Raw genomic sequence first — 14,487 nt, forward strand, 5'->3', positions numbered from 1 at the left:
CTTCGGTTCGATTTAGGGCTGTCAAGAAAGGTTTTAACTAAACGAGCACGCGAAGCTAAGGCCGACCAAGTGCAAGATTACATTGACAAGCTAACTCCCTTCTACTCAGCGCCCGAGCAGCTTGTATTTCTAGATGAGACTGCGAAGGATAGTCGCGATGGAGGCCGGCGATACGCATGGTCGAAGCGCAACACGCCTGCAGTGGTCACGTTGCCTTTTGTGCGAGGAGATCGGGTTTCCGTTCTGGCGGCAATGTCGACGGATGTTTTTTTTGGCTGAGGTTTCACAACTGGGACTTTTACCCGGCACGTTTTTCACAAGACCTTTCACGAAAACATTTTGCCGTTTTTGAACCCATGGCCGCTTTTCTCGCTCAATCCTCATACTGGATAATGCCAAAATTCACATGTACAGGGAGCTGGAGGAAGCGGTCCACAGTGTGGGTGCGCTGATATTTTATCTACCACCGTACTGTCCTCAACTCAACCCGATCGAAGTTGGGTTTTCACTGAAGAGATGGTTTCAGAAAAATGCCAATTTGGCTTTTGCCTTGCGCCACAGGAAGTACTCGACTTGGCGATGTACGCCTGTACACGTGCGAAACAGGGAACGCGTGGAATCTACAAACATTGCGGATATGCATCTGATTCATTATTAATAAATGCTAGTGCATCTGCCAGCGTTGAGCAAACCCCAAAATACAGCTACTGATGATCTTCATCCTCCATATTTTTTGCCGAAATGTTCATCGGTATATCGGCGTTATGAGGGCGCCTGAGATCACAGTCCGGCAAGCCGAGGATATCGCGAAGATCACCCAGTGAAACAGCGATATTGACTTCGCTATCATTTATCATAATTCTTACCGTTCTAAAGCGGCGATCCAGTCGCCTTCGCTCAGCTTGTTGCTCATGCGCCATTTCGCGGCGAGCCTCGTCGACAGCACTGAGTTGACGATAGGTTGCGTGCTCGGGGACTGTTGGTTGAGTTCCATCTGGTTCGCGCGCGTACTGTGTAGCAAAGTACCGCAAAGCCAAACTATTTTGTTCAAGTGGGGACTGGCTAGTAGCAGCGAGGTGCTCTCTAATTCGAATGGACGCTTCGTTGATCCGAGCTGTAGTTGCTCGCCGAATCGAATTTTGAATCTGTACAATCATATCAAAGCAACAACACGTTATTATTACAATTTGATACATTTGAAAGCAATTACATTTGTACCTTTACAGCATACACGAACACTAGCAGTCGGAAATCAGTCAGCGCAACTTTCCTGCGCTGTGAATTTCGCCAAGCTTGCACGACTTGCGTGTCAAATGATTCAGCACTTAGCTTGACAAACTCGCGCTGTTTCGTGTTGGTACCAGGTTTAAGATACATGTCTTTTTCAGGCCACGATATGGCCTCTTGGGCGCTTAGAATTGCGTTCACCTTCGCAAGCAATACGGCATGTCCTTCAGCTGACCGTAAACTCAATGAATGTGGTTGCTTGTGAACGGCTCGAACATCGTTCAGGGGCTCACCCAGTTTGATAGTCAAGACTGGATCTCTTCATCGCCAAATATGTCTTGCACAGTGTCGCCGTTTGTAGTTGCGTTAGACTCCATGAATGAAAATGTGAAACAAAAGGTAATGCTGCTGTGTACATAAGATCATGAAGACGAAACCAGAATTAGTGCGAGCCCGTTTTACTTGCAAATTATGTCTTATGTATTCTTACCCTCACCATACTGCTGTATTCAGATGACATGACATCACATGCGTGAGTGTTTTCAACGTAGTTGCTCGTGAAGTTTTGGCAACGGTACCTTCGTTGTTAGTTGTCCCGTGCTCGAGATGCCGGCGTTTGAAGAGGATCTGGCACACCAGACAGAGTGTTGGCGAAGATGAGCGTCATACCAGCATAATAATTCCAATAGTCGTGTAGTCCTGTCGGTCTAGACGAGTCACTGGCGCTGACAGTGCAGCGAAGAAGCTCGTGCTGACTAACTAGCTCACAGCGCAATAAACGTTGACGACAAGAGTCCGTGTTAGCATGCTCCCTGAAGTAAACATGTAGCCGTGGCGACACACACGCACCGTTGTGGACTTGTAACATGACGCTGCTAATTGATCTAGTCACTGTGAGCTTCGCAGTGCGGCCTGCTCTCCACTGGATATCTTAACGACTTGTGGGAAATCATGCACTAATTGGTGCAAAAGATAAGTATGAATTAGGGGACTAATAAGTGCGACAAAGTCGATGCAAAGCACAATAAAACTTGACGATACATGTAGTTGACGATCAATGAAGCCATAAAACAATTGAGCAGCACATAATTTTATGCAAGAGACAGACGCAACCTGCTGATTTTACTCGTCGTCAAATGAAAATGCTCTTCAACTGCGCTGGCAGAGAACATGGCTACATATCCAGCTCGACGGAATGGAGACACTTCCAATTAGCCGGGTTATTCTCCTGCTGTCCAGGCAGAAAACATATTCTCTTTTGCGGCGTTAGTGTCTCACAAGAGTGCTGGCTGTTGGTCAATTCACCGATATCGACGGCCTGTCCGAACCCCACAGTCTCCGGTGTTGAGCGCCACGAACGTCTCCTCCGCCTGTCCATCTCGATCGCCAAGTGGTCTGCTGCTTAGCCACCGATATTCCTAGTACAAAGGCGCCCTTGGAAGTCTCGCATTGCAGCTCTTCTACAGTACTTAACTATGGGCTGCAAAAACTCCAAAGAGACAGCACTCATGCATCGCGCCAGCAGCGTCGCAGTGCCTCTTCGACCCACGACACCGTCGTTCCACGCTCACGACTCGAAGTTCTGGTTGTCCACTAGCGGGTCGCAGGCCAACGAGTTCCGTGAGGAAGTACCGTCCTTTGTAGTCTCCGACAGCGTCGACCTGGTTGGAAGCTCCGATGGCGAACCTGTGCACGGCATGGTCAGCGCCTTCACCTTCTCCTTCATCCACACGTCCGAAGCTGGTAGCAATTCCAGCTTCAGTCTCAGCAGCTCATCCATGTCGGAAGATCAGATGTCACCCCGTCCGCCCGAGTCGTTGACGTTCGCCATGACCGGCGACCCGATCGAGCTCCAGCCGATTCTAGAGGAGCGTTCAGGACCGCGAGACGCCGCTGAAGTGTCGGCCAGCACTACAGCGGAGCCAGCACAGGATGCTGCACCGAGCGAATGCGACAAGACGGAACCCGAAGACGAGTCGTCACCGTATGCTGCTCTGACGCACGTTGGCGAGAGCAGCGTGGTGAGTGAGTCGGCCGTGACGGAATCGAGCGAGCTGCTGGTGAATGAGCTGGTCGCGTCCGGTACCAGCCATCACAGTGAAGACAGCAGCAACAACTCCGGAGATACCAGACGATCAGTCGATACGTCGGAGTTGAGTGAAGGTGGCGAGTACTTAGTCACGGAGACAGGTGCAGTTGTCCGCCAGAAGTCGCACGTTTTAGAGTCCTCAGCTCAAGAGGACAGCAGCAGCGACTCTATCAAGCGTGAGTCGATTCAAGAAGTCGCTGCAGCGATCGTACAGGAGGTCGTCGATGACGCCGTGTCCAGTAACGAGCCACAGCAACCACGAGACCGAGGAGAGCTCGTTGCACGAAGCAGTTTGCAGGTTGAACCATCAAGTACAGGCGTGTTCTATCTCAGCATGAAGACGCAGCCACCGGACAACGCCCTGATGCCTAGCGCAAGGCGTCCGATCTACGCCGTTGTCGGAACATCTACCGATAAGGGAGTGGTGCTGTACCACGTGCAGCTTATGGACGAGGTAACATACAGCTCCAAATGGCCAGCACCACTACGTCGTCGTTACTCCCGCTTTAGCGAGATGTATACGAAGTTGAAGGAGTCCAAGCTACAGTCCGCGGACAAACTACCGAAACTGTCTCGAGCCGGCGTGGTGCACTTTGTGCGTGGTCGACAGAGCAAGAAGACGATTGAGGAGCGTCAGCAGCAGTTCACCAACGTGCTGCACTACGTCGCCGATCATCGAGAACTACACGACAGCGCCGCGTTCCAGAGTTTCCTAGCCCATTGAGTTGTTACCTGCCGTCATTTTCCATTTTCCAGTCACAGCACGCGTTGCTGTACCGTTTGTCCCTTCCAGGAAGTTAGACATCCCGTTAGTTTACTTAGCGATGGCATCTTTGGCCCTACTGCAGCAACCCACCGCAGTTGTATGAACACGATACATCGTTCGCCAATGTTTGACATCAAACCCATACAAGCTAAGCTTACGCGACTCGTACATTAAATCTTTGGGGACCGAAGCTGCTTCGACGTCAAGTCTTGGAGCCACATACATGTATACTTATTTTATTCGACAGCCCTAACGAGCTCCACGCTGGCGCGTGCAATATGTCCCTGGTGTGCGTGGCACGGCAGAGATCACTTCGACCTGATGGCTGTGGCTAGAGAGCAAGGCTAACACAGATCACAACTGATAGGCGAGCGCGTATCTCTCAACAGTCCTTACAAGCTGCGGGGCTACAATGATCACGGAGGAGGTTCATGCTGCGTCGTTAAGTGACAAGAACGAAATGGCCGAAAGACCTGAAGCGGACGAAGATGCACATACAGAGTCGTCGGAGGGAAGCAACCGGCAAACGCATTGGACAACGGATACTGTGGATTCGGAGGATGAATTTGAAGATGCGATGGAACCTCCATCATCGACTACAGGGGTGCTTCTGAGTTTTGAAGGTGCTGCCCCGCCCTTGTCGGGTGTATATGAAGATGCAGTGGAGGCAACGGATGAGCATATACTGGCGGCGTTGACGAGATCGGAAGGCTTGGGAAAAAGGCAGTCAACGATTCAAGAAGAAGGATTGATAACTGTGAACGAGAAGGTTGATACAGCGGATACTGGTATTGAGAATGCGATCGTGACGATCGTGGAGGAGATCGTGAAAAGCACAATACAACCGAAGAAGAGGCAGACCCGGGTCCTGAGCAAGAAGCCACACCCATCGAAGGAAATCCGGACGGTCAGATCAATGATCAGAGTTTACGTGAGTTAGCGGTGGATGCTGTTGATGTTGCCGATGGCGATGCAGCTGAGAGTATTGCAGCCGAAGAAAGTGCTGCAGCTGGCGAGCTTGAAGAAATCTCGGAGGTTGACGCTGATGCTACAGACGTCGGTGCAGGGAAGACCGACGATGAGACTGAAGTCGGAGCGGTAGTCGTGAGTGATCAAGAGACCGCTGCTAACATTGAAGAAGCTGAAGCGCAGACGATCCCCGTGGCTGACGAGGTGGTCGACGGTAAAGCTGCTAAACTCTCTTCTTTTATGTTAGGTGAAGATGCAGCACTGGAGCCTGAGCCTGGCAGCGACACGATGAAATCCAGCAATGAACAAGAGATATCGGATGCCACTGCAGATGCAGCAGAACCAACGGAGAAAATTAAAAGCGATACATCGGTGGAACTCGGCCTCGAAGCCCCCGAAGATGCTACTGGTGAACAAGCCGCACATTCAGTCGAAGAAGAACAGCACGAGGAACCGCCGGGTGCTGATGAATCAACTGAAGATGATGGCATGACTATCGCATCGGAAGCGGAGGGTGCTGAAGAAGAACAACCCGACGCAGCTGGGTTCACTGCGATCCCAGAGGAGATTATATCTGACGTATCCGGCGAAGCTTCAGCGAAGCGGGAAGAAGCTACTCAGCCAGAAGAGGATGCTAGCCAACACTCAGTAACCGAGTCAGCTGATCAAAAACCCACATCATCGGAAATCAAGGAGGTTGTCGCCCAGGTTACCGATGAACTGGTTGAACTCGTTCAGGCGCAACAAATTTGTTCCTAACTCGGAGACCAAGAGACGACCGAACAAGTCGCTCCGGAGGCGGTGGATGAGAAGACCGAGGATAACCCCTTCAAAGCTGCTGACAATACCGACGCCGTCGAAATCGAAATCGAAATCGACGGCGACGTGACTCCCGTAGCTGCTTTAGCGCCCGCTTCCATTGCTAAGGACGTGAACAACAATGACAACGGCCATGTTGTGGTGGACTTTATGCCGCGTTTTGGGCTCTCTTCTGGGATGACAACCACAACCACGATCGAGCCGTTCGTCCTCAGCTCAGAAAGCAACGAGATGATCGAGGCGCATTTCCCCCCGCAACGATGGACGTATGAGGTGTACGGCTTCTCGATTCGGAACCGCGTGGTGTACTACCACATCCACAGGAGCGACCACCGTACGGGTATTCGTCAACCGCCGATTCTCAAGCGCTACACGGACTTCCGCGAGCTGCAGACCCAGTTGCTGGACACGCGAGCTCACACAGCAATTGACATGCCTCGAATTCCGAGACCTCATCTCGGTACCGTGTTCCGCGGCTACAAGAGCAAGAAAACCATCGAAATGCGTGAAAGTGCTTTCCGAGCTTTGCTACGTTACATTTCTCAGTATCCGGAACTGCACGGCAACACTGTGTTCGAGCAGTTCATCACCACGAGTCGAGCCACAACAGGAGCAGGTTGGATGTGAGGGTGAACAAACATGTAAATGAAAGGATCTGAAAGTTTATTTATTAAGTTGCTGCCAGCAACTTGCTGGTCTTCAGCTCTCGCCATTCACATGAAATTTGAAAAAAAAAACTCTCTGAGCGAACTGGGTCTTTCTGAAAGACTCTTTTTTCCTCGAGAATTTTTCATAAACCAGTACTGTAACTACCCGAAAATAGTCTAATAAGTATGAATGCCACCAATTTAGCTTTTTTTTTTGGGTATGAACGTTATTCTCGGATAATTTGCGAGCTCTATTTGGTCAAACATTGTGATTTGACACACTTACTATTATCATCATTAATTGGGGACACGCCCGGATTCGCGTGCAGTTCTCAGCTCGCGCAGTATTGACAAAACGTTTCCGTCGCTCCCAAAATTAGTAGTGGGTGGACAGCTTTAATGGATCGTCCGTTTTTGATTTTTTTGTGGACAGCTTGGTGGAGGGAGCCTTGAGGAGGGATGGTTGACACCAGTATGCTGTTCTTTTTCTTCTTTTATTAGCTTGTACGATCGACATTTCAACTTATTCCAGATATGATACTAAGCCATGAGCTCGCTGGATACCCTCGCAATGTTCACCAGGCTTCGACAGCTCAACCTTTCTTAAATGTTTTTATAAATTATAAAAAATCAAGAAGACAATTTTAGCTTATCACGTTTTTTTTTCGTGTAGCTGCAGAAAATCCGCATCTTCACGGATAATTCAAATTCACTAAGTCTATAGCGATGTCGCTACACCATTCATGCAGACCGTTTTACTGACCGCATGTCAAAGTCTGGTGGGCATAGCGAGGGTATCACTCTGGTGCCACGACGCCTGGCTTGGCGCAGTCTTGGATGAACTTGAGCTTGACGTCCACGTACTTCGCCTTGGCCGAGCTCGTTTCGCTCTGCATTTGCACGATAGTCGCCTGGTTATCCATCAGCATGGCCATAGGCAATTTGGTAGCGATATCCAGCTCACCCAGTAGCTCCTTCAGCCCGAGTAGCTCTTGAGCACCCACCGTCGGAGCGACGTACTCCGCCTCGGTCGTCGATAGTGCCGCGGAACGCTGCTTCTTGCACTGCCATGACACCATCATTCCGTTTATTTGGATGATTGCCGCGCTCACAGACTTGCGGTCACTCTTGTCGGCTGCAAAGTTGGCGTCCGTATACGAGCGCAATCGTAGTGGTAGCCTTTTAGCATAGTCGTCGCCAGACATATCCATCTCGTGCGATCGGGTGCCACTCAGATACCTGGCGATGTGCTTAGCCAGCTTCCAATCTGCTATCGTTGATGCATGAGTCCGTCGCGTTGCACAGTGTACAGTGAGCATAGTGTCCGGACGCGTGCATCTCGCAATCCACAGAAAAATCCCCACCAGTGACTAGAAATTTTTCACCACCACTACCACTTGTAAAAGTAAAGGCCACTGTTTCCCCCTCGTGTTCAGTAAAGCTCGCGTCCCTCACTCTTCTGCCCACAGCATCGAGAAGGTCAGCTCCACTCAATTGTGCGGTGACATGGTGGTGTGCATAGCGTTGCCCGGCTCTCAGGAGTGATGCCGCTGCCTCGGTTACATTAAAGCGCTGGAGAAGCGCAGTAGAGATGCATTTCGGTTTTAGGCCCGGGGCAGCCCATTCCACCACCACTTCCTCATTACCGGAATCCGCACAGGCCGATGAGACGCGCGATTCAAAGTAGTGTGCTCTTACGCTTCCGCAGCCGTTACCAAGCTTTGCACTTGGCAGGTCATAACACGAGCGCGCCAGGAGCATGTAAGCCGAGCAATGAAACAGCTCACTCTTCTCAACTTCTTCTTGAAATTACCCAGCAGACTATTTGCCGTAACCTGCGACTCTGTTACCGCGAAAATCTGCCAGGGGTGTTGGGTGGCCATTTTGTAGAGCATGCGAAGGGAGGGCGTCTTAGCGAGAGTTGAGTGGTTGCAAAATGATCTCAGCGAGGAACACTCCCTTTAGCGCTTGGTTATTGGCTCAAAGTACCAACTAATTTTGTCGCCAATTGGGTGAAATGAACTAGAAGTGACGCTTGTTACTCTTTCGCGCTAACTGTGTAGTTGCGGCGTCAGCAATCAAAATGGGTGGCCCTCCATGTCCTACGGTACATTTCGGACTTTATCGGCTGATATAACAGTTTTGGTGTTTCAGTACGTTCATTAGTCTTACCCGGGATTGCGATCTGTAGAAACGTGAGCGATGCCTGGGCTTGCGATTCCGTCATTTTTAACCGGACCCACACAACGCAAAAGAAACGACACACTACTCTAAACAAAAAAAAATGGATTAGCCAATCACAGGCCAATTCTTCGGATCGCGACCCCAGTTTAGAACGGCCGTAAGGGCCGTTCTAAATGAAGCGGTAGTTTTGTAGGCTACTAGTTTGGCGTCTAGACGACAGCAGCTGTTGTCGTTAAGAATGGAGCTGGTGGTTTGTGGACTGGGGTGAGAATTCGCCCTGCTCTGTCCTTCGCAAAGCGCCTATTTCAAGATCCCGTCAAGTACACACGGACCGCTCAAGCCCACAGACTACGATTGGGGTTACTTGTGGACACAGCCTACGCCCAACACCAAGGGGGTTAGAGCGGGTGTTCGGGTAGGTTTGACATTTTTTAATTTAAAAATGTATTGACCAGCACTCCTAATAAAATGCATGTACACTCTCCATAAGGGGCAGTTTTGCAAACGGCAAGCAATGACGGAAGTCAGCAGTCATGCCATCGTTTCCCTTGTCGCTGCGTAGCCTAGTAGCCTTCGGAGCCTCCGCGCCAACGCTGCCACTTTTGTTTTACGCTAGGCTAGCGTTGCTATCATAGCTCGGTCGGCGTTTGAGACCCTCGCAGACGACCTAGCCTACCAAAAGATCCGAAACTACCGCTCGTTATGAATGGCCCTTAGACTCGATGGAGTCGAAAATGTTTTTCGATATAAGTTTCGGCGGGGGCTGAAGAACTTTTATTTAATGTGATAGCTAATCCGAAAATAGCGAACCTACCCGAAATTGGTCTGATTGGTGTGGCATTAAAAAAAATCAGTACCGGTATGAAAATCCGTGCGCAGGTGTCTCATGCATGTCAATGTACGTAGGGGGGACCATCTGCGGTGAACTCTCCCGCCCCACGATAGCAAATCGAGAGCAAAATTTCATTTTACATGGCATTTTGAAATCTTTCGTCGCAAATGAACATGTCGGTGGCTGTCTGGTACTATTGCAACTTGCTCGACGAGGTGTCGGCCGACGTGCCTGTTGTCCAGACCCAGCGAAATACTGGGGATGACGTCGTCGCTAAAGCTCCGGTTGTGAGACCCGCAACTGGACTTGCGCTGGGAGTTGAGGTGGACGACGAGTTGGCCGTTGGAAGATCGACGTATGTGCTGGCGGCTGCATTGACAACCTCAAAGAAAGAGAAGGATGAGACTGAGGACGAGGTCAAGGAGACGGCAGCTGAACTAGTTGTTGCTACTGAGACGGTTGTAGCGGACACTGTTAAGGTCGAAGTTGCTGAGACCAAGGAGGTGACGGAGAAGATTGCAACTGAAGTTGAGGATGAGGTCGAACAGGCTGCCAAGGAGACAACGGAGGTGGCCAAGGACGAGACCAAGCAACAGGACGCTAGCCCTGTTGAGACTGAACCTGTTGCGCCGGTGGTCGTCGATGAGGTCGAGGCAGAAGCACTTGATGACGCTGCTGCTGAGGTGGTGCACGAGGTGATGGAGGAAGCTCTTCTAGTCACTGAAGATGCAGTCACGGCTGCCGCTGAAGTTGAGGAGGACGTGAGTGAGGTGGCATCGGAGGTGGAAACTGTGCATGACGCTGTTGAGACCGTTGTAGCTATCAAGGAAGAGATTACTGAGCCCGTCGCGGTGCAGGCAGCAGATGAAGAGGTGAAGCCCGTCGAAGTCGAGCTCGCCACGAAAGACGCTGCTAGTACTGAATGGCTCTCTTCGCCAACACTGTCGAGCGAGGCTCCTGAGCAGAAGCTTGCTGACAAGGCTGAAGTAGTGATCGAAGAGCCTGAGCCTTCGATCCCAGAAGATGAACAAAGCGTCCATGAAGACAAGGAGCCTACTGAGAAGATTATTGCGGCGGATGACGAGTCCACAGCCAAGGAAGTCGCTCAGCCATCTCCAGCAGAAGAACAACTTAAGTCCGTCACCGAATACGAGTCCGAAACGGAGACCCAATCCGAGATCTCGGAGGCGGCAGTTGAGGCTGCCAAGGTCGTCGAAGAGCCCGAATCCGAGATCGACGAGACCATGGTCATCGACCCTGTCGTGGCTGCAAAGGAAGCTGCAGCGGTCGAGGTGCAAACCTCATCGTTCAGTTTCATCCCCGAACAGATCCGGAAGCACAGCTACGCGGCTTCGTCGGTGGCAGTTGCAGTCACTACTGCAATTGTAGCGACTCTAGTGGCGCGTAGGTAGGAAGGACAACAGCAAGAAGTTAATGTTGTGGTTAGCCCGGACAATTCACATTCTCTTACGAAGTCCTTCTCAATCGTTCTCCACGTCTCGCACTTCTGAACCTTGTAAAGGTTTGGTTCGTCAGGATCGATCGGTTAGATGCTTGACGCCCGCAGCTTGGTGGACGCACTGCACCAGCATTTGATGCAGCGTTCTACTGTACTAAACGGATATTTCACCTGTACAACGGCATCGAGACACGGCAGAGAACTGCTCGTGCTCCATAAAGCACAACGAGTGTTTTCATCTCGCCACTTGCTGCATCGTTAACCAGTCGGAGTATAATAGTTGCGGTCGCACGCATCTGTTGTCTCAATTGTCAAAGTCGAGTGAGCCATGAGAGCGCGACACCTGCTTTCAGTTTTGGCTGAACCAGCTGCAACCGAGCGATGTGTGTTGAAGTGTCCATGAGATTGGAGCGGATGTCTTTCGATGCCCGTCCATGCCGCTGAGCCGAGAGCAATCCAAAAGTGTTTGGAGTTGCAAGCTCATTATCCAATTCGAGCACCGAACGAGAGACCGACTGTCAACTACAAGAGAGAACAAGATGACGACAACAAAGCTCCAAACTAAGAACACCAACGTTGGCCGGTTCAATAGCTTCGACGCTGTAGCTGAGCGCCAGATTAGCAGCCATAGCAGCTTCACTGTAGACACAAACGATGCCAAGTCGATCGATAGCGCAGATGACACAACAATGGACTGGTGTGAGTTCTACCTGCATCGTTCTAGCTTTAGTGACGATATGGCAGGAGTAATAGCACTGGGTTGTGGAGCACACAACGGCATGAACACACAAGTAGCAGATTTCCAGACAGTTAGTGCAGGCACAGTTCTCGTTAGTGAGGAGACGACCCCGATCGCATCGGACGAGTTGGAGGTGGCGAGGACGCTGTACAAGCTGCTGAACCAGGTTGATGATGTAGAAGTATGCGAAGAGGAGACGGTCGAGCTCGTCGACGAACTAATGACAGCTGAAGCAGTTGAGGAGGTTGAAGAGGTGGCCTCTGTCGACGATACTGAGGCTGCAATGGAGACAAGGATGCAAGAGGTCCCGGTTCAAGCCCTCGCAGTCGGCGGCGCGGTTGCGCTGGCTGCCGGAGCTACAGCACTTGCACTGAACGATGGTGGAGTGGACGATGAACAAGTGGTGAAGGTCGTGGAAGAGGCTTGCAATGATGAGGACATCGATGTTGAGGCGACTTTGCCCGAGGAAGTTTCTGCCACTGAAGAGGAGACCATCGCTGATACGCTCGACACCACAGAAGCTGAAGAGAGCGAGTCTGCTGTGGATGGTGGTGTGGAACAAGTGGCTGACGACGAGACGGTTGAAGAAGAGTCCGCTGTCGAGCCTGCGCTGGCCACCATAACAGAGGAGATTGAAGTTGAATACGTGGAATTGGCCCCTGTTGAGCTGCCAGTCGAGCCCATGTCGGATGAGGAGGAAGAGCCCGTTGAAGATGCCATCCTTATTGATGAGAATATCGACTCTGGATCCGAGGAACTCGTCGCCGAAGTGATCAATGATGTGATTGCCGCAGTGATTGAGGAGCTTATCGTAGAAGGCGAGTTTGTTGCGGAGTTCATAGCTGGTGCCGAGGAGATCGAAGAAGAAACTGTCTTTGGCACTGAAGCGGACGATGTCGTAGAAGCTGTGGCTGAAGATATCACCGCCAAAGTTATAGAGCGGGATGAGGTGACGGATGGCGACATTGAGAAAGCATTACCTTGTCCATTCCCACGGAAGATGCCGAACTGCGCAACACTTTGTCAATAACATTTGCACAGCTGTACATGGCATAGTTCACACGCACATTGTACGGGCGTCGTCGTCGTAGCTGCTCGGCATCTGGACGCTGTCCTCGAGGACGGTGGGGGATGCCGCTTTCACACACTTGTTGGTGGGTTCTACATCGACCTCCGATAATTAGCGTTATGCCACCTCACAGCGAAGCAAGCCAAAACACCAGAGCGCTCGAAACGCACCGTGGGTCGGCAGCGTCAGCCCCTCTGGCATACACCGGAATTACGTTCTGCTCGCTAACTCCCGCCTTGCAAACAGGGCATTCCGTACGTACTTTCGTACAGACGTACTTCGACGGCATATTCGTCCATAGCCGTGCTGAGGAAGGAAAGACGGCCATGGAGGTGCATTTACGACACCCCCGTCGAGTGTTGGACGTAATGCGAGCGAACGCGCTCTACGCCAACATCGGCAAGTGCGTTTTCGCGTCACCAGAGATTAAAGCTCTCGGTTGCTCCGTAAGCAACGTGGGCGTTCGGGCTGACCCAGACAAGGTCAAGGCCATAGCAGCATGGCCGACGCCCCGATCCCAGAAGGATCTTCGAAAGTGGTTGGGCTTGGCCAGCTAGCTTCACAAGTACAGCGCAGGGTACGCGGGCTTCGCTAAGCCCTTGTCGAGTCTCCTACAGAAGGACGTCGACTGGCGCTGGGAGCAAGAGCACCAGGATGCGTTTGACAGCATCAAGGCCAGTCTCCAAGAGGCCCCTGGCCTGGCCCTGCCGGACGAGACGAAGCCGTTTAGCGTCGTCTGCGATGCCTCCGACTACGCCATCGGGTGTGCATTGCTGCAGGCCGACACGGCTGGACACGAACGAGTGAACCACACCAGGACCAATAACGGAACTCGCCACTGGAGCATCTCGGCGAGGATGGACAATCAACTCCAACCGCCGAGTTTCACCAGCGGGAATGTTGAGAACCTCAGGAAAGCGAGACTCCAAGACACGACACAGCCGGGCGTTGAGGAGAAGGTCGGACGGATCAAGCCCAGGAACTTGCAAGCCACCGCCAGCAGCAGCAGCCATGTGAGGATCGTGCATCGGAATAATACCATTCCGACGGATGAGCCGCTTCTGTCGCAAGATCACCGCTCGCTGCTCAGCGATCACCGACTGAGCGTGCCGCAAGGGTTGAGTACCGGTGGAACTGTACAGCCGCACCGACTCCTGCAGCTGTTCGAAGTGTTTGGAAGCGATGCCCTGAAGAGTAACGAACGCCGCATCCCTCTCAGAAATGGATCGAAGAAGGACGTCGATCTCGGCGTCCCGATCCAAGACTTGCTGATGGTGGAGCTGGGCCTGACTCAACGCAGCGTCGACCTTGCTCTGCTCAGCTGCGATGGCCCGAGCAAGTTTCGCCTCACTCAGAGCTACAGCCTTCCGCAGCGACGCGAGGAGATTAGCCGATTGCTTGGCAGCAGCCTCCAATCGAGACACTTGCTGTTGAGCCGACGAGAGCTGAGTTGACAAGTCGACATTACTGAGAGCAAGCGAGTCCAGTCGCCGAGTCAATGCGCGGTTCTCCTCCTGAACAGCTTGGATTGTCAGCTTGGAGATCGCCGATGATCTTGGGGTAATCAAGAGCGGCGTAATTGCCTTTCAGGATATCCAACAGTTCCCCCGCGGAAGCAGCATGCAAAATCGCTCGCGCTGTACAGGATCGGAGGGTTCCACGGAACGAGTGATCCGTAAGCCATGAG

The 14,487-nt window shown here is 51.8% G+C and overlaps 2 protein-coding genes across 2 annotated transcripts; both read left to right on the forward strand.

Moving 5' to 3' along the window:
• Window positions 1–2,578: 2,578 nt before the first annotated feature.
• Window positions 2,579–4,040, forward strand: PITG_13376 (uncharacterized protein; the record flags this gene model as incomplete). The annotated part of the gene is made up of 1 exon (XM_002899966.1): window positions 2,579–4,040. One exon carries the CDS (start codon window positions 2,703–2,705, stop codon window positions 4,038–4,040), a length of 1,338 nt encoding a protein of 445 aa, XP_002900012.1.
• A 454-nt stretch (window positions 4,041–4,494) lies between these two features.
• Window positions 4,495–6,497, forward strand: PITG_13377 (uncharacterized protein; the record flags this gene model as incomplete). The annotated part of the gene is made up of 4 exons (XM_002899967.1): window positions 4,495–4,705; window positions 4,879–5,265; window positions 5,299–5,565; window positions 5,839–6,497. 4 exons carry the CDS (start codon window positions 4,495–4,497, stop codon window positions 6,495–6,497), a joined length of 1,524 nt encoding a protein of 507 aa, XP_002900013.1.
• Between the last annotated feature and the right edge of the window lie 7,990 nt (window positions 6,498–14,487).

Source organism: Phytophthora infestans, genomic scaffold (genome assembly GCF_000142945.1).
Source record: "Phytophthora infestans T30-4 supercont1.28 genomic scaffold, whole genome shotgun sequence".
In the NCBI taxonomy this organism is placed as follows: Eukaryota; Oomycota; class Peronosporomycetes; order Peronosporales; family Peronosporaceae; genus Phytophthora; species Phytophthora infestans.